The 23,175-nt window shown below is 50.8% G+C and overlaps 1 protein-coding gene and 1 long non-coding RNA gene across 3 annotated transcripts in view; one reads left to right on the top strand and one right to left on the bottom strand.

Moving 5' to 3' along the window:
* LOC107318655 (uncharacterized) overlaps positions 1-16,064 on the bottom strand; it is a 33,784-nt gene extending 17,720 nt beyond the window's left edge. Inside the window, exon 1 of one of the 2 annotated variants that reach the window (XR_001557429.3) lies at positions 15,959-16,064. This is a non-coding gene — a long non-coding RNA (uncharacterized LOC107318655). Of the gene's footprint in view, positions 1-15,770; positions 15,904-15,958 lie in introns of those variants that run through there. The other variant, XR_001557427.3, reaches the window with a different exon arrangement.
* On the top strand, positions 15,831-22,926 carry INSYN1 (inhibitory synaptic factor 1). The gene is made up of 3 exons (XM_015872764.2): positions 15,831-15,968; positions 16,149-16,835; positions 21,982-22,926. Exons 2-3 carry the CDS (start codon positions 16,653-16,655, stop codon positions 22,657-22,659), a joined length of 861 nt encoding a protein of 286 aa, XP_015728250.2. The 5' UTR covers positions 15,831-15,968; positions 16,149-16,652; the 3' UTR covers positions 22,660-22,926.
* The last annotated feature ends 249 nt before the right edge of the window (positions 22,927-23,175 follow it).

Raw genomic sequence — 23,175 nt, forward strand, 5'->3', positions numbered from 1 at the left:
TTCTTTTTTCATTTAAAGCCATTGATGTAAGAAGTGGTGCTTAAGATGGCTTATAAAAGCAAGAGAGCATCTTCGCTATGAGACAAAAAGCTGTGTTTATGGGGAATGGTGAAGGAAAGCAAATAGCCCATTTAGAAAATATATTTTCTTTCAGGGCTTGCTATCAGCTGGAGGAGCAGAGGGCACGCAGGGACAGGGCCTTCCGGTGGCACAGCCGCCAACAGCCATTTTCTTCCCCAAATCTCCCATGGTGCTCCTTTTTCCTACTCAAGTACAGCATTACAAATGGCTTTTCCATGCTGGTGTGGCATCAGTGCAGAGGTTTGGGTGAGCCACCTCCTTTATTCCTGGAGGAAAAAGAGATTTAGTGACTCCAATGTTAGGGAATGCCCGGTTTACCTTTCCTTTGCTGAATCTTGAGTAAGATAGCATTTTTAATCTATTTTAATTGGGGCTTCCAGCGTTAATGTGGAGCTCAGAAGTTTAAGTCCCATTGAAGCAAATGGCACTCATAGGTCTGCTAGGATGGTTTCCATTGCCATTCACTGAAAATTTTACTAAACCCAATTCTGCTTCAGAATATTCTTTATCCCCAAATTGCCCCTCAACTGAAGTCATCAATTTCTCAGCCAGCATCAAGGAAAGAACCTTCTGTCCCCCTCTGTGCCGCAGTCCTGCTCAGTCCGTGATCGATTCCTACTTGCCCTGTTCATGCTGGACAAGGAGTGCTTCTGTTAAAGCGCCGAGGCTTTCCAAATCAGGGTTTTTACTCAATTTGGGAAGATCAAAATGTTTCAGTTTCATTATCTGAAGAAATCAGGAGCTGCGCTGAAAGCTCACGGCAAGCATTAACTCCCCTCATCCATCTTTGCCACCTCCGTGGTCAATTAATAATCCCCGTCTCTATGACTGGAGGAAGAGAGGGGTTAAATTAATTGCTTCTGACCACTTAGTGAGTCTGGGAGAGACCCTGGGAAGCCTGTCTTGCTGCTGCCTGCAAATCAGCTGGAGAAAAAATACACTTTTCCTAGCAAAGGTGCATGACTTACAGAAATATTTATGTCCCTGAGCTGACATGCTTGTTATCATCCAACATGTTTCTGCTGGAGGTCGTCACAATGCAACTGCGTGGGGCTTCTCCAGCCATGGGGTGAATTAAATATATCAAGGATGTTTGCTGCAAGAGGAACTGTGATTAAGCACAGCCGGGGAAAGGTGATTCGTGGTTTTCTTTGTTGGACTGAAATTTTGGGGTTATCCAGCAGAGCACAACCAAGCCTACATGAAAACCAAGGCTTCTAATGACCGTGCTGCTTACCTCTCAATTATGATGTTTCTCTCTGGACAGCCACGCCAAGAAAATACTGCAGAAATGCTGGATATCTTGCAAACCTTAATAAATTAACAGCCTCTTCTTGCCAGCAGCACTAAATCACAGGTGGTCATTTTTAATGCTCAGCCTTCCCCCGCTTTCTGCATCACATTCTTCCTCCATTGCTCCACAAGAACAACCAGGCAACCTGGAAATATCCTGGTGCTCTTTGCTTTCCAGATCCTGCAAATGAGCCTCACAAGGCAAAACCAACCTATAGGCAACCCCATACATACAGAGCAATACCCAACCCGTGGGAAATATCCAACCCACAGGGCAATCCAAACTCATGGGCAACTCCAGCCCACAGGGCAACCTCAAGCTATGGGCAATACTGAGCCCATGGGGCAGTACTCAACTCATGGCCAATACTCAACTCACGGGCAACCCCAACCCGTGGAGCAATATCCAATCCACAATCAATACCCAGCTCATGGTGCAGTCCCAACCCACTGCTTTGGGGAATATCTCCAGTGTAGAGGGCAGACCTTGGATCCCACTGCCAACTTCCCTCCCCATCACAGCTTGTTTCCTCCCTCCTGCCAGCAGCGGGTTGTCGTGTCACGAATGAAGGGAAGGAAACAATGTGGAGGAAATTGATAAGCATGGCTTGAAAACCAGGGAAAGAACATTTGCCTGGGAGAAGCTGTGATTAGATCCGTGTGTGTGTGTGTCCTTTGCCAGCGCTCCTAAAAATAGAGCTTGGCTGCACAGACTGTCACACGCATGCAGACATGCTCTTGCTGAAGCTATATTTACCAGTCTGAGGCAGCCAGATCACCATATACAAGCCATACATCCCTCTCCAGCGCTGGCACAAAGGGGAAGGGACCCCACTGTGTCCCCCCAGGGGATGTCCCCAAGCACGGGGTGACTGGGGCCACCAAATTGTGGGAAAATGGCAAGATGGGGAAAATCACTTATGGAAGGTCCGAGCATGGGGCTGGGCATGAATGGGTTTGGGAGGATGGAGGTCCCACAGCTGCTGATCAGAGAAAGAAACTGGAGCATGACCTACATTGCCCAGCTCCTCCACCCCCTGCCACGCTTGTTAGCCTCGTGATGAAGTGCTTGGAGGGACAAAATTGAGGCATTTACCTCCTATTCATGATGTTTCTGAAGAGGATATTTGAAGGCTGGGGCATTATTATCTACATATGTCTTCCCAGAGGTTGCGTGCAATTAGCATTATTCAGAGCTATGCAATTAGCATTAGCCACAGATATGTATTTCGGGTGGGAAAATAATTGTTTTTCTTCCCAGAGAAGTGGTTTCATGCATGGTTTGCTCAGCTCTGAGCATTTTGGTCCACTCCCAAATCTGGAAATAGGCCATTTGCCCTAGATTGCCCCAGAAAATGGAGCAGGGGGAGCAAAAAAATGGTTGCACAACACAGCTTTTGTTAAAATCAGCTAATTTTGGACAAACTTGAAGACTCCATAGATCCAATGAGCACCAAGACAACCAAGCGGCCCAGTGTCACCAGCAGCCCATGTCACTGTTCCACCCATTGCAGAGCATCTGTTGGGTGGCACAGGTTCTTCTGCTAAAGGGAGAAGGTGTGAAGGGGACATCACAGCAAATTTCTCCCACATCTTGCTATTCTCAGTTCATATTGTGGCCTCTCAACAAAATCCAATGAGATTGGCTCTCCAGCAAGGCTTTTCCTCACCACCTAGTAGTGAGCTGCAGCCCCCTAAATCATGCTAATCAGCGTGAAAGAGCTTTGATTTATCTTCACTGTATGGAAGAGATATTAAGTTAGGATGTGAGGGCTGTTTAGCAAGGCCACCTCCATAAATCCACCCCATTCATCCCTCTAGCTGCAGATCAGAAAGCCTGGGCAAGGCCTAGACCCACTCACATGCTCACAGAGTGGCTTTACTGCCTGCAGAACAAGTTCTTGACATGGTAACTCCAGACACAATCATTCACCCACAACCACACTGCAAGCACTCATCTCACTGGTGTCCCCTCCATGCTAATAACTCATCCACCAGCCCCTTTGACCCAAATCCATCTGGTCCTTGGATGTATTAGGTGCTCTCAGGAGAGCAATAAGGACCGGCATGCAGCCCTGGTGCTGCTAAAGCCCTTCTCCCCAACAGCAGCATCACTTCAGTGCAAGGTACAGCAAGCCCACAAGTGGAGCCCAGTGTTAATGCAGAAATTACATTCCAGAAGCACTTCTCGCCAGCACTGGCTGTGCAGTACAATGAAACTGCAGTCACAAAAAGCTCTTCAGATGCAAAAGGCTACGAAAGGGTACAGCTCCTGGATCTGATTCCTTGGTACCTCTTGCCCTGCAGACCATGGTCAAGGGTAAAGTGGTGCTCAGTGCTGCCCTGAGTCGCCCCAGCCTGGATGCTGTGATAACTCTAAGACCTGGCCTTTCTAATGGCCTTTCTAATCTAAGGTTTGAAAGATGTAGGTCATCCTTAAGATCCTGCAATTGCAAATAGATGGAGTGTCTGCAGTTGGTGACAAACCAGCAAGAGCCATAGGTCCCAGCTGGACCCAAGGACTCTAATCAAGTTCTGGGTGGTGTGGTCATTACAACAGGTAATCAGTGAATGTGTAATTGGGAAATGATTATTTATTCAAATCATCATAATTTCCAAAGCTGAAATTCCCCAGGTCACGGTTTGGGTGCACTTAGGATGACCCAGCACACTCCAGCTGGCTGCATACTGCAGCTTGTCCATCTCTGGCTGAAAAACACAACCCTGGTTTTGTTCAAAAGCTCAGGAGGAGCTCACAGTGCTGCTACCCTTCCACAGAGCTGAAGCATCATCATCCAATCCACGACTGATCCAGTCCTACTGCTTGTTTTGGGGCAGTTTCATCCCATTTTAGCCCAGAAGTGGACACATCAGTGCGTGAAATGTCAAGGCAATCAGCGGCTGGCCTGGAGCTGGCTGCCAGCTTCAGCATAGAGAAAGAGGAACGGCTGGTGGGAAAATGAGAGCAAATGCAGCCTTAAAAGCCAAATATTTGTTTTATTTCATGCATATGCTCACACAGCTCTCTCACAGCTGTGAGAGGCCAAAGGCAGTCCCAGCTCTGATTGTTTCTGCTCCTGCTGAAGCAGTGTTAGAGCCTGAGGAAGTGAAGGGGGAGGATCAGACACCATCAGTGCTAACAAGAGAGCTCCTGCCTGCTCCTCTCCACTCTGCTCTCAGCTCCTGTTGCTGTGCAACCCCTCTGGTTTGGGGATTGCTCCGCTGTCACAGCTGGGAGTCAAAGAGGCAGTGGGAGGATGGGAAAGGAATTCCTGGTCCCAGCATTCAAACCCCCAGTGCCTAATGCTGCTCTGTGGGTGTATAGAAGGACCCAAAGAAATGCTTTTTTGTGTTGGAATCCAAAAGAGCTGGATCTGCATCTGCCTAAAAGCAAAGCTGGTCAATGCTCTGAGATGGGGACATGAGGATAGGTAAAAAAACAATGAGACAAATAGGGGAAAGCGGTGGGTGAAGGAAAGACAAAAAGAGATAGAAGAGGTTGTTTCAAGCATGAGATACCTGGAGATCCTCATGGGAGAGCCAGGAAGGAGGACAGTGGCTGCTTAACAGCAGTGATGCCCAGTGTCTGGAGATGGCCCAGAACTCGATGTGTTGGTAGCTTTCCATACAGCTTTGCCTGCGGGATTTCACATTGCTCAAATAATCTTCCCAAAGCCATTACACCACTAATAGTTCCCGCCAGCTAATGGACAAAATACTCGTGCAGAAGCGGTTCATTATTCAACCAGCCTCGGTGGCCAAATACCATTCATCAAGGCAAATATTTGCATTTTTATTCCATCAACCAGCAAATGAACGATCGGCAAATACCTGCTCCCAGGCTCTGGCTAGAAGCAGCAGAGAGGGAACGTCCCAGGGAGCATCTCTATCACTTCAGTGTCTGCATGGCCATCAACACGGCTGTCCTGTTTGCTTTGGGAGGCATCAGTGATTTACTGAGCAGAGCATAAGTATAAATGAAGGGAAGGGGTGGGGGCACATCTGGAGTGATTTCAGCATCAGGGAGCCCAACAGCAGGATGGAAAAAGCCACAGCTCTCCACTATCTCTCCCAGAGCACATTTCTCAAGGGAATGGTTGTGCCAGGGGAGGTTTAGGTTGGATATCAGGAATTCTTTTCTCTGAAAGAGTGGTCAGGCATTGGCACAGGCTGCCCAGGGAGGTGGTGGAGCTGCCATCCCTGGAGGTGTCCAAGAACCATGGAGATGTGGCACTGAGAGATGTGGTCAGTGGGTGAAATTGGTGTGTGGAAGAGAATTGGACTAAATGATCTTAGAGGTCTTTTCCAACCTTAATGATTCTATGATTCTCATCAGCATGCTCCTCATTTTCAAACTAAACCACATTGGTACTCTTGTACCAATATTGTCTTTTATCTTCACCAGCTCCTTCCCTGGGGTCCCCTCTTCCCCGGGCATCTCCCGATGCCCATGGGCTGTACAGGCTCCTGAGAGCTGGCACAAACCAAGAGCTGCAAAGCCCTGAGCTCTTCTCCAGCTAAATAATTCACGATCCCCTCTCTGATCCTATGCTTAGCCTGGCCAGCAGCCAACAACACACCATGGATGGGGTCCTGGTGATGGGGAGCCACCCAATATCTCAACCTTGGGTGAATGCATGATCCAGAGGAGGACAAGAGAGCTGTGGGTCAGTATTAAAGTAGATCCCAGCAGAGTGTCCTCAGGACAAGCTGTGGTTTTGAACTTGGCGTGCTCACTGCTCCCTTTGATCTCCCCTTCATTAGTCTCTCTCCTTTGCTCTCAAACGTAATTAATGCTTCCCTGATCAAAAGCCCAGTCATGAGGAGAGCTTTAACAGCTCATGTTTTACTGTGTGTTCCTATTAAAGAAAGGCTGCCATGCTCAGGCAGAGGGGAGAAGACTCCATTTGGAGCCTCAAAGCACCATAAGTCCCCTCCCTGCCCCACTGCCAAAGACCATGGGAGCATGCTGTCTCCCTCCACCATCCAATGATGGATTTGCCCATGGCTTTGGACCCACATAACCCACATCTAACACCCAAATTCTGACAAGCCTGCACCACCCGCACACAACATCCTTCTCCACTCCACAAAAGGAAACCAAAGATATTTTTGCATCGAGGGTTTATTTTTGTGCTCACATCCCAGACTTTGCACCAGCCCTGGACAACCCCATGCTGCCACCGGCGCCAAGGTCACTGCACCCAGGTGGCATTGCCCAGCAGGAGCCCCAGGGCTGGCTTTGGTCTTGGCACAACAGCCTGCCCAGACATCACAGTCACCTCAGGTGACATCTTTCCAAAGAGCTGAGCTTGTCCTGATAAAAGCCAGCCCAAATCCTGCCTGTACAGACTTTGATCTTGAAGGTCTTTTCCAAACTAGATGATTCTGTTATCACACAAATGCTTTTCTGAGGGAATGGGCTGGTGTTGCTGCTATGCAAGATTTTCTCTCAAACAGCTTTTGGTCATTCACTATTTTGCATGTTGTGTTGCAGAGGGTCCTGTGATAATCATCAGCCCACAACACCCAGCTCCAGGAATTTGGGGAATGAGCCTCAGAATCCCCCAAAAGGGAGATTCTCATTTTCTGCCCCTCCAGCATGCAGGAGAATGATGCATATTTCAAGGTACAGAGCAGGGAAGAGCTTCTCTTGGGTCAGGGAAATAAGAAACACATTGCAAAGAAAGCTCAGGGAGCTAAAGGAGATGTGATGCTCATGCTGAGGGCTTGCAGTATATATAGTACAGAAAACGAAGCAGCAGAGGACACTCAGTGTAATCCTGTCTCTTGCAAGCACAAGTTAGCAAGGCAGAGTTTGGAGTTTTGGGGTTGGTCAGCTGCTCCTGCATCCCATAAGAGGTGCTCCTCTGCTCCAGTGATGCTCCACTATGGTTCAGCTCCAAGTCTGCCTCAGCTCAGGCTGCCAGGATTAAATATCTCATGTTGCTTAAAGCAGCTTGTCATGTCTATTCAGAATAACTTAGAGTTACTCTCAGCTTTACCAATGAGGAAAGCTTTCCCTTTGCTGGTGGCATGCTGGAAGAGCCCATCTGCAGCACAATGGAGCCTGCAGCAGGTTGGAAGGCTCATCCAGCATTTACAGAATTGTCAGGTGGGCATCTCTGAACATTCTCTTGTTTCACGACTGGTGTGGATCTCAGGAGCACAGGGAATCTCTCCTCTCAGCTCCTTCTTCCCCACTGCCAGCCTTGGACCCATGAATATGGAAGAAGAAAGGTGTTGAGAGCCCAAAGCATCCTGGTGCTGTGGCAGGGACCTGCCCCATGCCTCTGAGCTCCTACCTCCCATTGCTCCTACATTTCTCTGCATAAAAGCTGGCAGGGTATGGGGAGGTTTCTTGGGACATTTCCAAATGTTCATGTTGCAAAGGAAGAAATCCCTTGTCAGATGGCAGTCTGAATCCAAAGGCAGCTCTCAGCCCATCAGGCAGCACCCAAACCCCATGGCAGGATGGAAGTCCCTTTTCTGGTCCACACTGTCCTGTTTCAGAGGATGCAATAGGAGCTCAGACCTTTGCTTTGAGGTGGTTTGTCACAATGAGGTTCAGGACCCATCTATAAGCCCTATACCTCCAAAGATGCCATATCAGGGCGCTATTGCAGGCTGTCCCTATACAAGCTGCCCTGCCTCTACCTCTATGGCCAGTACAAGCTAGGAGGTTTAAACAAGACACCATTCAGCTGGTTCAGAAACATCAAAGTTAATTTTATCCAACTTAAGGCATCGGGAGGCCCTGTGCCTTCCTTCAGCTGCACAGAACCAAGATGGGTACATTGCTACTGGCTGGGAGAGCATCCTCCATCTGCACCTGCATCGCTGCCGTGGGATATGGAAAACAAAACAGCAACACGTGGGGTGCTCACATCCCAATGTATCTCAGCCCCAGCCAGAGCCAGAGGAAGGCTGAGCACTCACACGTGTGATTTCACACGAGCCAACTCCCAGACACGCTCCAGCACTGCGTCCCCAGCTCACCCAAACACACAGCACCCTCCCGCACTGCAGCCCACGCGCCCACAAAGCTGGTTAAACAAACCAGGCTATTTTTCCCTGCAAGCTTGGAGGGAAGAAAAATATATATTGCAGTTGCTGCTATACTTAAGCACTTGGCTCTTACCAAGGAGAGATAGCGGTGGGTAATCCAAGCCTTGTAGCAAATGGCTTTGAGTGGGAAAGTTTGCACTGGCGTAACGAAAGCGATGCCTTGTGAAGTTTCAGGCACAGCATGATGGGCATCTCCCCATCATCTAGGAAGCAAAGAAGGCTTCCAGAAATTTTGTCTAATCCTTTCAAATTTAGGAAGATTTAAATCTTTCTATTTTCATCAAATATATGCCAGCTTATAGGACAGATCCTCTAAGCACACCCAGAAGAGCACAGCCAAATGCACACACGGTTATAAGCACTTTCTCATTACATCCTGTCCACATACAACCCCTATAGGATATGTCAGAAAAAGAAAGAAAACAACAAGAAAAAAAGAGCAGTTGCAGCATTATTTATGTCTCCTTCCCCCAAAACTCAGAAACAGCCAGATGTATTTTGTTCAGGTTGGCCCAAAAGGTTCATGACAAGGAAGAGCCCAAAACTGGAGCATCTGCTGGGTGACTTTGAATGAGTAGGCACCTCAAAAGCAAGCCACTGGTAGACACAGCCATTGGGCTGCCTCATAGGGTCCCCATCTGGCATAGTGGGGCCTTGGCATCCATAGGGAGTACACATCATAGAATGACAGAATCACAGAATGGCTTAGATTGGAGGGAGCCTTAAAGATGGTTTAATTCCAGACCCCAATCCCAGTGGATTGCCAACCACTAGATCAGGCTATGCAGGGTCTTTGGGCAGCTCATGACAGATGAGGGGCAGACACACAAAACCCATTTTTACCCATTTGAACTACAACTTAAGGCCTGCACCTCACTCATCTTCATCCCCTAAACTGTTGGGTTGGTGTCCAAACCATGGAAATCTCACCCTTGGGTAGGATACAAACCCCTTTCCACCAGGCTGTTTTGCAGAGGTGGGTAGACCATGCCTTGCAATGCCCAACCCAACACAGCCCCACCTCCCTGTATCTATAAAACCTGCCTTTGTGGAACCTCCTGCCTTGGTCATTTAACTGGGATATTGCTTCATTGTGGAAATACAGGAAAAGGAATTACAGGAAAGCAGCAAGGTGAAATAACCACAAGCCCTTCAAAGACAGCTCTGCAAGGTTTGAGGGAACACAGGCTTAATTTCATCAACTGTGAAAACCCATTAGCATCTCGCTAAAGTCCATTTAAAATATTCATCTGGAGGATACTTTATGCAAAACTGCCTTAAAAGCTGTCGCGAAATATGAACATTGGCATTTAAACTCTCCTCTCACAGCAGTCATCTCCCAGCTGGTTCAAAGGTGGCATCAGGGACAGCATCACAGGGTCCCCACCCAAGGGATGGCACAACCCCTGCAAGGAGCCCTTCAACAGTATTGAGAGAATAGAGCAAGTTTTGGCCTCTTCCCTGTGGGTTTCCCATCCTGGGTGCTTGCTCTCTCTGATCTCCCACTGACAGACTCTCCCCATGGTCCCAGCCCAAAACCAATACATCAGCCATGGTGCCTATGGTCTGGGGACAACCCAATTCTCTTCACCAAAGCTGCCAATTTTGGGGGCAAATCTTGACTTTTTCTCCAGAAATCCACCACACCCAGGGGCAATGTGGCTGTTAAATTAACAAAACCCAGCCCTGCCTCAGTGGGGAACTGGAAAGCAAGAAGCTCTCCACCATGATCCCTGCGATTAATGAAACATACTACTAGCATGCCAAAACGAGGTTTGCCAGTGCCTATAAATACAAGTCGGCAGTGACTCAGCAAAGCCACAGCTATTTTTTTTTGCCCCTTAATTTCCCAGGTAGGTGCATCTCGGGGTCCTGGCTCCCAGGGATGCTTTGCAGAGATCGCCATGGAAACCCAACGCTGCAGAAATCAGAGCTACGCTGGGAGAAACCTGCACAACCCCCCCCCCCATCTCAGCCAGGGATGGTGTGGAATAGGTTGGCAGCATGAGAATGAGGTTTTGAGCTTTATTTTTTAAGCTATTCCTGGCTTTTAAAGCCATCCCTGCTACGTGGCAGTGAAGATTCTTTGTTGTCTCCTATAGGGATATGCTGGGAGGCTGCAGGCATGAAGCAGATTTAACTCATTTACCGACCCTTCCAAACCAACAGAGGTAACATTTGAGGTCCCTGGTACTTTTTCTGCACCGCACCGGTGGTCTCAACCAGATCCAAAACCCTCAGATGTACATTCCATGATTACCAAACTTAAAAGCTATATTTTTTCTCCTGCAAAGCAGGGCCCTGGAGCAGAGACAGGCAAAGTTTTCCAGGAAAGAAAGAAAGAAAAAATAATAATAATATAAAAAAAAGCCAACAAAACATGGAACGTTTTGGCAACCCCCAAATTTCCATGCTTTTGTCCAAGTTTCAAAGAGCTCTTTGTGCCTGGAGGATGCCAGCGCTGTCTCACTGCGACATTTCAACAAGCCGCTGTTGCTGAAAGGAGATTTGCATTTGGAAACTCCCTGCAATTTTGCTTTTCCATTCCTATTCTATAGAAAACCCAGCTTGAAACCAGCTCTGTGTTGGCTAAGCAGCCTGGGAACCGAGGGGTGGCTCCTACCCACCTGGATCACAGCAGGGATGCGTACCACCTCCCTGTGTTAACATACCCAATATTAACAATGCTGCAGAGGTTTGATGGCTGAGACCTGTGCTTTTCAGTGCACAATTGATTTGAAAAGCAGAGCAAGGAACTTAACACGCTCCTGGCATACAGCAAAGCCTACCTGCCTCAAGGGAGCAGCTTCACCATGGGAAGGAACCACCTGAGTGCTCGGAATTTCAACAGGAGGTGATTCCCATTGCTTGCAATATTAGAAGGAGTTAGAAGGGAAGAAAAAAAGAAGGATCTTTCTCTTTTAGCTTAAGTGAAATGTTCCCCACACCCTGGGGATTTACCCTCATTTATGCTTCTCTGCTCAGCAAGCAAGGGAACAAATGCAACCCAGGGTGATGCTATCCGTGAACATAAAGAAGCCCTTAAATCAAACTCATCCCATTGACTGCTCTATCACTGATATCTTTTCTATGCTAAGCTTGGGTATTAGGAAAAACTTATTCTCAGAAAGAGTGGTCAGGCACCGGCACAGCTGCCCAGGGAGGTGGTGGGGGCACCCTGGAGGTGCTTCAGGGCTGTGGAGATGTGCACGTGGTCATTGGGCATAGTGGGATGGGTTGGGGTTGGATGACACTATGGTTCTACGGGATGCTCGAATGTTAAATCAGAGGCCCAACACCCCCACATCACCCACGGTCTCAAAACAGTCAGCACATCCCCCTAAATCTGCCCATTTTGTCCTTCCTGTTCACAGCTCTCTCCCCAGCCCAGCCACATTGGAGCATCTTCAAGCAGAGCTCAGTGCCTGCAGAGCTACAGACGAAGGACAAGAGCCAGAAACACAGATAAGGTCACCACAAGGCTTTTAAAAATGTAAATGAAGCCCAAGGAGTTGGATTAATCCTGCAAGCAATGAGATTAGAGCAAGGTCCCCTTGGTGCAGGTCGAGCCCATCTGCTTGGGATTCCCCTTGAGAAGGATGCCCCCAAGGACAGCACCAAGCCCACTGCTCCCAAGGGCACCTCCAGCACTATCCAGCTCCTGGTGAGAGCTGTCAAGCAAGGGGAAAGGAAAAAAATAAGATGTGGTTTGGTCCCAATCAGCATTTTGGTCACAGAGCATCACTGCTGATACTGCATCCCTCAAAGGGAAAGTGCAAGGGAAGCTGGAACGCTCGATCCCAAGGCTTTGGGACAAGGCTGAATTTCGCTTTCAGAGTTTATTTGGGAAGTTTTGGAAAAGCTGTAGGAAAAGTCCACTTTGCCATGGAGTTCCAGCCCTGGTGCTTCTCTGAGCCCAAGCCCAGCTGCAGCTCTGCTCCCCAGCACCAGGCTGCCAGGGCCAGGCACTGCTTATTCAATCCAGCATCATTAATAAAGGTTTATGCTTAAAATATGGCAGCAAGCCCCCACCCCAAACACAGCAGCCACATACAAGCAAGTGGGGGAAGAAGAGATCATTTAATGCCTGACTCCAGGAGGTGCTTTGGGATGTTACACTCTGCCTTTGTAATAGATTTATTACATTATTTGCCCCCAGTTCACAGCCTGCTGCTCACCATCCTCCCAACACCTTCACCAAAACACAGAACCAAAGGGAAATTGAGGCATGGAACACCAATATCACTCAGCAGTACCCATGATTTTCAGCCCCCCATGCAGACTGAAGCCAATTTCTCCCTAGAAAACACCTCTACTTTTCCACCAGAGCCAAAAATGTACATTTTTACACTTTTCTCATCTAGGAAACTCCCTTCCCAGATGCTCAGAGGTCACACTGAGCTCCTTCCCACCGCAGGTTGCATCAGTGAGCCTCCAGCACAAACCCACTACAGGCTCCATAAGCCCCTCTAAGGCTCCACTGCCCTCACTGGTATGATTAATAGCCTTTCAGCCAGTAAAACAAAAACCCATTAAGAGCACTAATATTTGTTCTCCCTGCTCTCTGTCTACTTCATCTCATCCTTCAACACAAGCCCTGCCTGTTTGCAGAGAGAAGACAGAAACCCCAAAAGCACAGTTCCCATAGAGAAGAGCCCCTTCTGGGGGTTACTCATCATTCAGCAGTACAGAGACCGTCTCCTCTTGCTGTCAACCCCCAAACCCTCTTGCTTTGAGGAGCTGCTGGGGCTCTTTGAAGCCTTTTATACCTGCATCCCCACGTGGGATGCATCCGAGCCCTAAGCAACATTGGGGTGGCCATTGCCCACCGCCTGATGCAACAAGTCAATAAAACACATTCCACAGCCCAATGGGATGAGATACACATTTTCCACTGGGATATAAAGTCATTCAATCACAACATTTATCTCAGGGTATGAGCAGCTTCCTTATTTTGGAAGCATCTGGGAATATCCCCACACCAGTTCCCAACCAAGCAGCCCATCTGAGGGATCGTGCTCACGCCAACGCTTCATTTTTAGAGCTTTTGCTTTTAAGATGCTTGAAAACAACCCCAAATTGCCCAGCTGTAACATACGGCCTGGTTGTATCTACAACATCTGAAAACCATCATTCCCCAAAACAAGGATAACTTGACCACACATGGGCCATCTCCCCAAAAAATCCCACCCATACAGGGCGAGGATTAGGATGTCAGCCAACACATGCATTGAGCATCGCAATGGAGTTTTGGTGCAGATGTGAATTCCCACACCACCTTTTGGCTAAAACCCATTCTGCCATCAACATCCAATGGGATTTCTCCCATTGGAGAGGCAGGAGGTGTCCCACTGGCTCAAGCCATAGAACCACAGCATTGCTGGGGTTGGAAGGGACCTCAAAGATCACATAGTTCCAAGGTAGGATTGCTACCCACCCAATCAGTCTGTCCAGGATCCCATCCAACTTGGCCTTGAACGCCTCCAGGGAATGGCTGGGGAAGTGAGACAGAGCAAAAAGCAGCTCTTTGAGATGCTGCTGAAAGCGCAGCTTTTGGGGGTATTTTTTCTTGCTCTGTTGCTGTTTCTTAATACATTCTCTGCAAGGGGCTCCCCAGCTCAGCACATCTTTCTGCATCCCCCCATCCCTCTCTTTAGGGAGAGGAGAGATTGATAAACTGGTGGGGGAAGAAAAAAAAAAAGAAAGAAAAAAGAAAAAAAAAAAAAAGAAAAAAAAAAAAAAGAAAAAAAAAAAGGAGTAAAACTGACTGGCACTCCAATCAAAATACAAAAGAAACAGAAAGAAATGGCTGTGAAAAGAAGCGCTGCTTAATGAGGAGTTACATCTGTGCCAGTGAGTCACGGCAGGGAGGGTGCACAGAAGCGAGGGGCACCTGTGATGATGAGGATCATGCAGGAGCCTTCAGCCTCACTTGCTTTATGATGGGAAACCCAGAAAACCACAGATCCATCACAGGGATGCTGAGAGTTGGGTGCCCCTTGGCAGGACCCCAACCCCAGAGAACTGTGGGCATCAGGAGAGCACCCAAAGCAGCGCCCAGGGCTGGGCTTTGGCTCGGGGTGAGCTCAGGGAGCCGCTGGGTGAAGGATGAGTCAGGTCGGGAACCAGCCCAAAAGTGTACTCAGCACTTCTACACACACCCGGGGGGAGGCAATAAATCAGACACGTAGGAGCACACTGCTTTGCCTCGTGTAGACCTGGGATTGCCACCTATCGTCCGGGTTCTGCACTGGGACTACGAAATCTCCCCTGCAGCCCCTGAATCCCTTCCAGCCCCATCCCTTTTCTTTCTCCCTTGTTTTCCTCCAAACCAACCACGCTCAGCCCTATGGTGCTGCTTGTCCCCCTATCCCTTTGCTACATGAGCTTCATGCTCGATCAGCGCCTGTTTTTCAACCACTCCTTCAAAAACTGCACCAAAACTCACAGCAGCGGGGTGCGTTTTGCACTCTAATGACCCCACTGGTGTCATCAGAGTGGGGACAATTGGAGCCCACCCGCATCCAACCCCCTCCCCAGCCGTGCCTCAGTTTCCCCCCGTTTATTCGAAAGGCTTTCCCGGCTCCTTTAAGCCCCCCCCGCCCGCCGAGGCTCGGCCCCTTTCTCTGACACAGCAGCCAAACCGGGAGCCGCGGGGAGGCTGCGGCCGGGCCGGGGCCGGGCGCCCACCGCCGCTCCCCCCCCGCCCCATGGCTCTGCCCGGGGCGCCGGGAGCCGCCCGCCCCGCTCCGCGCCCCCGGAGCCCAGGGGGCGGCCGGTCCTGATCCGGCACCGCTACCACCGGTCGGTCCCGGGGGGAGTAAGGGAAGAGGCGGGGGGGGGGGAGGAGAAGCGGGAGGGGGATGCGGGAATAGGGGATGGAGGATGCGGGAATCGGGGATGTGGGAACCGGGGACGTGAGTACCAGGGATGGACGATGCGGGTGCCGAGGATGCGGGTACCAGGGATGTGAGCACCGGGGATGTAGGTACCAGGGTGGTAAGCACCAGGGATGGAGGATACGAGCACTAGGGATAGTGGATGCGGATAGCAAGGATGAAGGATGCAGGTGGAGGGGATGGAGGATCTAAGCACTGAGGATGGAGGATTCAAGTAGCAGGGATGTGAGTAACGGGTTCAGAGGATGCAGCCACACCAGTCTTCCCTTCCATGCCCCCCACCCCACTCTGCCTCCACCCTCGGTGCATTTCCCCACCTCCTGAGGGAAGAGGTGGGGGCTGAGGGGTCTTTTAATTGACCCCCCCATTAAAGTGGAGGGGTCCCAAGGGGTATCCCCTCCCCCCAGAACCCCGCAGGTAACATCTCACCCCTTCTGACAGCAGCCGAGAAAAGGTGGCCCCCGGCCTCCATGCAGAAGCCCTGAGGGAGGAGGAAGAGGAGGAGGAAGAGGAGGAGGGGGAGGAAGGAGGAAAAAAAAATAATAAAAGGACGAGGAAGAGCTTGGAGCAGAGCCAGGCGCTGGGAAAGGGCGATCTGGATCTGTCTGCCTGCTCACCACTGCACCGGTAAGTTCCCAGGTTGTCTGTCTGTCCATCTGTCTGCCTGCCCGTCCATCTGGCTCAGCAAGACCCCCGTCCGCACGTCTCAAAGCAAGGGTGGAGGGGTGGTTATATAGAGCCTTCTCCCCTCCCCGTTTTTCCATCCCCAGCAGGGCTGGCTCCCTCACTGTCTGTCTCTCCCTGCAGGAGGGGAACTCGGAGCCCCCATCGCCGCTCAGCTTCAGAGCTGCCAGCCCTGGAGTGAGGGCCCAACGTGGGGTGGCTGCACCGCTCCTGGGGAGCACCCAGCACTGCATCACCCTCCCCATCCTCAGCAAGCAGGAAAAGCTCTGACCACAGGATTTTAGCTTCCTGGGACATCCAAGGGGCTCGTCCTCCACCTCCATGGTCCCCCTGTGCATCCCCACGGCTACTGGCTGAACACCCCCCCTCAACCCCTGTCCGGCTCCGCATGCTGTACCCAGAGCCTGGAGTAGCCTCTGGTCGTCCTGCTGCTCCACAACGCGGCTCAGAGCCCCCCGACAACGGCCTCAGTGGTGAGGCGGGGAGGCCAGCAGGGACTCCTGGGGGGCGTTAAGATGGTGAGAGCTCTCCGGCCGAGAGGGGCTGCGCGGACGCCAGGCCACCAGGTTTGGGGGTCACAGGATGGACAGAGCCCTTGGGGCTGGGAGCCGAGGCTGGTAGGGAAGGATGGACTCCCGGAGCTGCCAGGACAGGCAGCCCAGTGACCCCCCCAGCAGCAGCAGCAGCAATTGTAGCAGCGGCAAAAGCGAATGCGAGAGGGAGAGGATCCGCAGCCGGATGAAAATGGTCATCGGGCAACTGGAAGGCATCTTGCAGGAGCTCAAGGAGGTCGCCAAGGAGCTCCGAGAGGTAGGAGAGTGCTGTGGGGAGAGCATGTCGGGTGGGATGCAGCACAGGGGTACAAGGAGATGGGGTGGCTGCAGCTGCGCTTGTCCCAGCCCCATCCCCATCAGCATCACTTCCAAAAAGTGGGGGGAAAATAAGCCAGATTTGGAGGAATTGCTGTTGACCTTGATGCTTGGGGCCACACTGCCTGTCCCCATGGATGCTGGGAGAGAGCTTGGAGCACAGAGATGAAGCTGGGCAAATCTTGGGGGATCTGGGGATGCTCTGCCCTAGGGGGGTTCTGTTTCAAAGCGCAGGGGTGGATGGAGAGGTGACAGATCCCTCATGCTGTTGGTCTGTGGAGGGAGACATGGCAGAAGGTTCCCTTTTGCTGGCAAAAAAATGCATGTATATGCATACAAAGTGTGGTTCGAGCTTCCAGTTGGTCCAGATGCGCAGTGATGGGGAATTTAATTGTGGAGGGGTTGGACAACCCCTGTTTATTTGGGAAGTGAACCTGTTTGTGGCCGTGAGTTGTGGACATCTTGAATAGGAATGTGATGGTGGCTTTGAGCATGGCTTGGTTTTGGGATGGGGCGGGTGGTTGTGTGCCCTGATCCAGGTGTGGTTGGATTGTTGAAATGGGTGAGAACTCATTTCCATGAGGGATAGGAAGAAATCTGTGCAGGTTTTGTTGGGGGGCCATGATAGAGGAGCAAAGCAGCTCCACTGTGTGGGAGACATGTGGAGGCACCAGAAGCCATCTGGAGCCCTTGGGATGCAGGTGGACTGACAGCATACTTAGTGTAGATGTGGCCATGCTCAGGGAGGTGACACCTACCAGCCTAAAGCTCCTCCTGGGGCCTTCTTTGGGATAGCTCTGCTCACTCCATGGGGCTGTAGGGGGGGGGGGGGGGGATTAATCCCCCAGGAAAGCCAGCTGTGGTCCCCAGGTGATGCCACATCCCAGTTCATCAGCCCACCAGGCCTCTTATTCCTTTGCAGAAAGCAAACCCAAGCACACCCAGAGCAGAAAGGCCCCTGGTTCCTTCAGCTCTAAAGCGACTGCTCAGAACCTCTCTGACAAATCCCTGACATATTAAAAATAGTAATAATAATAATCAGGAGGCAGAGCTGTTTACTGTTTGGTCTGAACTCACTTCACTCTCCTCCAGGAGCTTTGAGAGGCCTTTAAAAATAGCACTTCATGGCTGCTTCAGTGCCCCTTCCATAAAGCCCATGTATTTAAAGCCAGGAGAGACCTCCATGTGCACCTGAGCATCCTTTCTGAGTGCTCCAGAGCTTAACCCTTTGGTCTCCATTCAACTTTTGGGGCTGGAAAGTATCCCTGCAGCATCCTTGGTAGGCTGCCCAAGCCAGCTGGGGAAGAGGAGAAGGTAGTCTGAGGACACAGGGCAGGTGTGAAGGGCTCTGGAGAGGTTCATCCACTCCAGGAGGTCCAGGAATAGACATGAAGTACAGGGGACAACCTATTTGTACCCAAGGGGTGCATCCCAAGCTGCCTGCAGTGCAAGTCTGATGACCAGCCATATGCAGGGCTCTGGGGACATCTATCTTCTCCTTTTCCCTCCCTGCACCCATCCCTGCTCATTCCTCACTCCTTACATTGTTTGCTCCCTGAAGGCTGTCATTCCAGATGTCCATTGTATCGGGGATGCTGTTTTACCAGTCTTTTCTCCCACTCTCCCTCCCTCCCTCTTCCCTTTTGTGTATATAATTATTCTCCAGCGCTCCACGACAGGGCTGTATTATGTGAGGGGAAAATGATTATTAAATCTTCATCTGAAATCGCACACTGGAAGTAAAAATTACACAGGAGACCAGGACCAAGTGTGCTTCCGCTAAGCAGGATCCACATCCTCTGCCCTTGGTACCTGTATCCTCAATCCTTAGTACCCATATCTTTGGTCCCCTCATCCCAGGTACCCATATCCTCTGTCCTCCATACCTGCACCTGGAGGAAGTGACACCTGGTCATCCCCTGCTCCTCCCTTTGGTGGGAGGAAAGTCTGCACTACAACAAATACCTTAATAATGTTGTAATTGATAGGTGATGAACTGGGAACGCTTTGGAAAGTTCTTGGTGAGAGGGTGGCTTGCTATTCTAATAGCACGTTTCAGAGATGTGTGTGATGAGTTTGAACTCTTTAGTGGCTGATGATACAGCAAATGGTCCAGAGATGCTCGATGCACTGGAACAGACAACACGGAGTGCTCATTTATATGTGTCAGCTTGGGCAGTGAGGCCACTGTCGTCCAGCTTCTCCTCGCTCTGTTGCAAGTGAGCTCTGATTAATCATTCATTCATTATTAAATATTTACCTCCCCTTCACTGGAAAGTGTTTGGGGAGACGTGGGAAGGTCCCTTCTGCAGGGCTGCAGGGTCACGGGGCTGCTGGAGGCGTTGGGATGCTCCTTTTCCCAATGGAGAGAAGGATTTTCAGTGCTGTGGGAGAATCCTAAGGGATGATTCATTCAGTGTTGGGAATAGGGAGCAAAAATCACCGCTCCTCTCATGGAGTTGTTGCTTTGCCCCACGCTGGGAAAGCCATCGGGGTGGGATGTGTGCACACGCACAGATTGCCTGTCACTGAACCAAAAGCTCCTGGCTGCCCCCAGCTTTGATCCCACTGCTGCTCCACTTCAAAGGGTGCGATGCCAGGGCTGTGAGATTGCAGCACTTTGATGGTGAGCATCTCCCTGCTCCTTCCATCCACCCCTAGAGGTGCATTATCCATCGCCACCCGCATCGGGGAGACCGCGCCGCCCGCTCGGACGCAGCCTTTGAAGTCCCCTCTTGTCCTCCCGGCTCCCCAGCAGCTCTGCTGAGTTGTCAAAGAAATTATCTTGTGAATAAGAAACAGCGCGGACGCCGTGTCGAAATGCAGCCAAAGCTGGTTACCAAAACTCCGTTTAAAAATAGTAATAAAACAAAGCAACAATGCTCCAGTTGTTCATCATCCCTCAGCAGGTATCCAGCTGGGGAAGGAACCACCCCGCTGGGTGCACAGATGTTAGCTTAAAAGCTCCCAGGGCTGTTCTGCTGGGTGGGCACCCAGGGTGGGGAGTGTCCAGTGCTCCCAGTTGGGGTGACTGGAGGCAGCTGGTCCTGCTCTGTTCTGTCAGCTCAGCTCCATCAATTTGCATAGAACCATTAGGGTTGAAAAAGATCTCCAAGGGTGAGAAAAAGATCTCTCACCCCAACCCATCTCACCATGCCCACTGACCATGTCCCTCAGTGCCACATCTCCACATTTCCTGAACTCGTCCAGGGACAATGACAGCACCACCTCCCTGGGCAGCCCCTGCCAATGCATCTTTCTAATATCTAAACTGAGCCTTCCCTGGCACAATGTGAGGCCATTGCATTCCATCCGATAGGTGAGGAATGTCCTCTCTTGGCACCCCAGTAACCCCAGTGGCCCCAGCACCCACTTTCAGGTTCCAGGCCCATTCATCACCCCAGAACCCATTCAGAGCCGTGGGCTCAGGTCTCTCTGTCCCCCCCCATTGCCCCCATCCCAGCTCACTCTGCTAAAATCCTTTGACAGACCAAAGAAGCAGAGGGGAAGAAAAGACCAAATCCTGCTCTGCATTCAAATCCTCAGCAGGTACCGGTGTCATGGAGGTATTTAACACCTCAACCCCCCCCCCCCTCAACTGCCCGGTTAAAATAGAAAGTGCAGGGAAGGGCACTCCTAAAAATAGAGCTGATGTGACATTAATCCCCACAGGGACCGCAATGGGGACAGCGGAGACACGGCTCCTCCTGGCACCCACACCCAGGTGCCAACGTCCCCATGAGGGTCCCAATGGTGGGGGGAGGTGAGGAGGGTCCCCCAGTTTGGTAAAGGGACCCGGTACCGTGCCTTCCTGTAAAGAGAGGTGATCTCATTTTAGCAAAGGGTTTCATGAAATCATTTTTCTGCCTTATTAAAAAATAATAATAACCGGGTGTTTCCCAGGAACAACTCTTTTCCTGAGCTTCTTCCTCATTCTTTCCCATCACTGAGAAAGAAGAGGTTGCATAGGCTTCTTTTCACTCCCTTTTCACCCAAAGAACAAGAAGGAAAAGGAAATAAAAAGCAATCTGGTCGTGCTTTGGGAGCATTTCTCATTTGATATGTTTCTTGTGAGTGCTGCAGCTCCAGCCAGGGGCCCCAGCTTGCTCTTGGCATCTTCCAAAGCCAAAGCCTGGAGAATGGATGGTGATTGTGTTGTGTCCTCCAGATGAGCCCCGGGCTGCTGGACACGGCTTTAGGGTGCATTTATAGCATTATAATATTTCACTCGACCCTCTGGCTCAAAGCTGAGGATGCACAGAACAAGGGCAGGGGATGGAAACCAAGGAAAAGCCTCTGCGATGAAAATGAGATGGAAGGTTGAAAGCCTGAGGATTTAGTTTCCTCCAAAAGTGCTCAAAAAATCTTGTGTTAAAAAATCTATAGAAATGGTGGAGGGATGGTTTAGCATTGGGGTTGATTATTCTCAGTGGATGAGGAGAATCTAGCAGCTTTGGGCATGATGCTGGTGGAGATACAGCAAGGATTGCTGGCAGAGTGTGGAGGAGATGAAAGGTGTCAGGCAGGACATTGCTTGTTGATTTGTCTTCCATCCTTAATTTGGGAAGCTCGTGGTTTACTTCCACCAGGAAGCAATGTGTGGGTGGGCTGAGGGACGAAAAGGAAGGGCAAAGCAACCATGAAAAGCAACCCTATAAATGATGCGGAGACAGATTTGGACACCATGGGGCACCACTCTGTCCCCAGGATGCCATGCTCTCACTGTCTCTTGATGTATTAAACACTGTTAGTGATGGGGGAGCAGTCATCATGCAACCTTAGAGTGGTGTGCTTCAGTTTTCCCACTTAGTGAGCTGAGATACTGGGGGCAAAGGAGGCAGTTTTGACTGCTCTTTCCCCACTGCAGAGTGTGAGGGACCAGGGGATGCCACGTGCATGGGGATTTGGGTTGACTTCTTTCTGACCCCCTCTATTGGAACCAAAGTTTGTTGGGGGCCCCCCAAAAATAGCAGGGAGCTACTTGGGCACCACAAGTATCTCACTGTCACCATGCCATTGGGTGGGCTTCTTCCTCCTCCCACTAAGGGCCGATCCACCTGTCCATCTGTCCATCCATCTGCCCACAGGTAGTGAGCCAGATTGACCGGCTGACATCCGACTTCGAGTTCGAGCTGGAGCCAGATGACTGGACGACAGCGACAGCCAGCAGCACCTCCAGCAGCGAGAAAGGGGGGGTCTCCTTCGAGCTGGGACCCCTCGACTTCGCAGCAGCCGACATCCTGTCCGACAGCTGGGAATTCTGCTCATTCCTGGATACCTCCACGCCATCTGACCAAGGGGACGGCCCCGACCCTCCACGGCCGCAGCCCCCGCCGTGCCGCCAGCCCGACTACCGGCTGATGAACGGCGGGGTGCCCATCGCCAACGGGCCCCGAGGGGGCACCCCAGACTCATCCAGCGAGGAGGCATTCGCTCCCCAACAGAAAGGTCCCCATCACCGGACAGCCGGCACGCGGGAGCGGGTCCGCTTCAGCGACAAGGTGCTCTACCACGCCTTGTGTTGCGATGATGATGGGGATGGTGCTGACGAAGCATCCCCAAATGAGGACAGCACCGAGGAGCGCGGCCTCAAGGTGACCCCAAAGAACCAACCGTCTGTTGGTGGCAATGGTGGTGGCACCACTGGAGGGCCACCAGCGCGGCGGCTGATGAGGAACAGCAGCACGCAGACTGTGGCTGACAAAAGCACCCAGACGGTGCTGCCTTACATCCCAGCCAAACAGAAACTCAAAACGAAAAACTGACATCGGTTCTGGACCGGCCAAGGGTTTGGGTTGGGGGTCTTGGGAAGGGATCAGAGGTATATATATATATATATATATATATATATATATACATATATAAATATATATTTAAGTAAATCGCTACTACTAATAAAATCGAGATGAAAAGTTGGCAGAAGAGACAAACGTCCAACTACCTTACCCGTCGTTTTTGAGGCTCAGGGAATTTTCAACTGTTTTGTGGATGGAAGATGCAGCTCAATAAACCGTTCATCATGGAGAACACCAGTGGTAACATATAAAGACCCTGTGTAAACACTCACCAAGAGAGGAGAGCTTCTCACGTGGGGACACGGGGACACCAGGAGAGGTTGGTGGCTGGGATAGGGAGGGCGAACGTTGCTCGCTGTGATGCTCCGTAGGCACTTGGTAGGGAAAACAGGATGGAAGAAAACAAATTGAGAACTCACAGGTGGTTTGAGGGAATTAACCCCAGGAATGGCAGCGGTGGAGCTCAGGGGCCCACACTACATCATA

Source organism: Coturnix japonica, chromosome 14 (genome assembly GCF_054131305.1).
Source record: "Coturnix japonica strain WE chromosome 14, WE-NBRP24, whole genome shotgun sequence".
In the NCBI taxonomy this organism is placed as follows: domain Eukaryota; kingdom Metazoa; phylum Chordata; class Aves; order Galliformes; family Phasianidae; genus Coturnix; species Coturnix japonica.

Bases quoted from the DNA above. Each gene is read 5' to 3' on its own strand.
- INSYN1 (XM_015872764.2), top strand. From the start codon at position 16,653: ATGGACTCCCGGAGCTGCCAGGACAGGCAGCCCAGTGACCCCCCCAGC. The intron at 16,836-21,981 runs GTAGGAGAGTGC...ATCTGCCCACAG, and splicing joins TCGCCAAGGAGCTCCGAGAG to GTAGTGAGCCAGATTGACCG.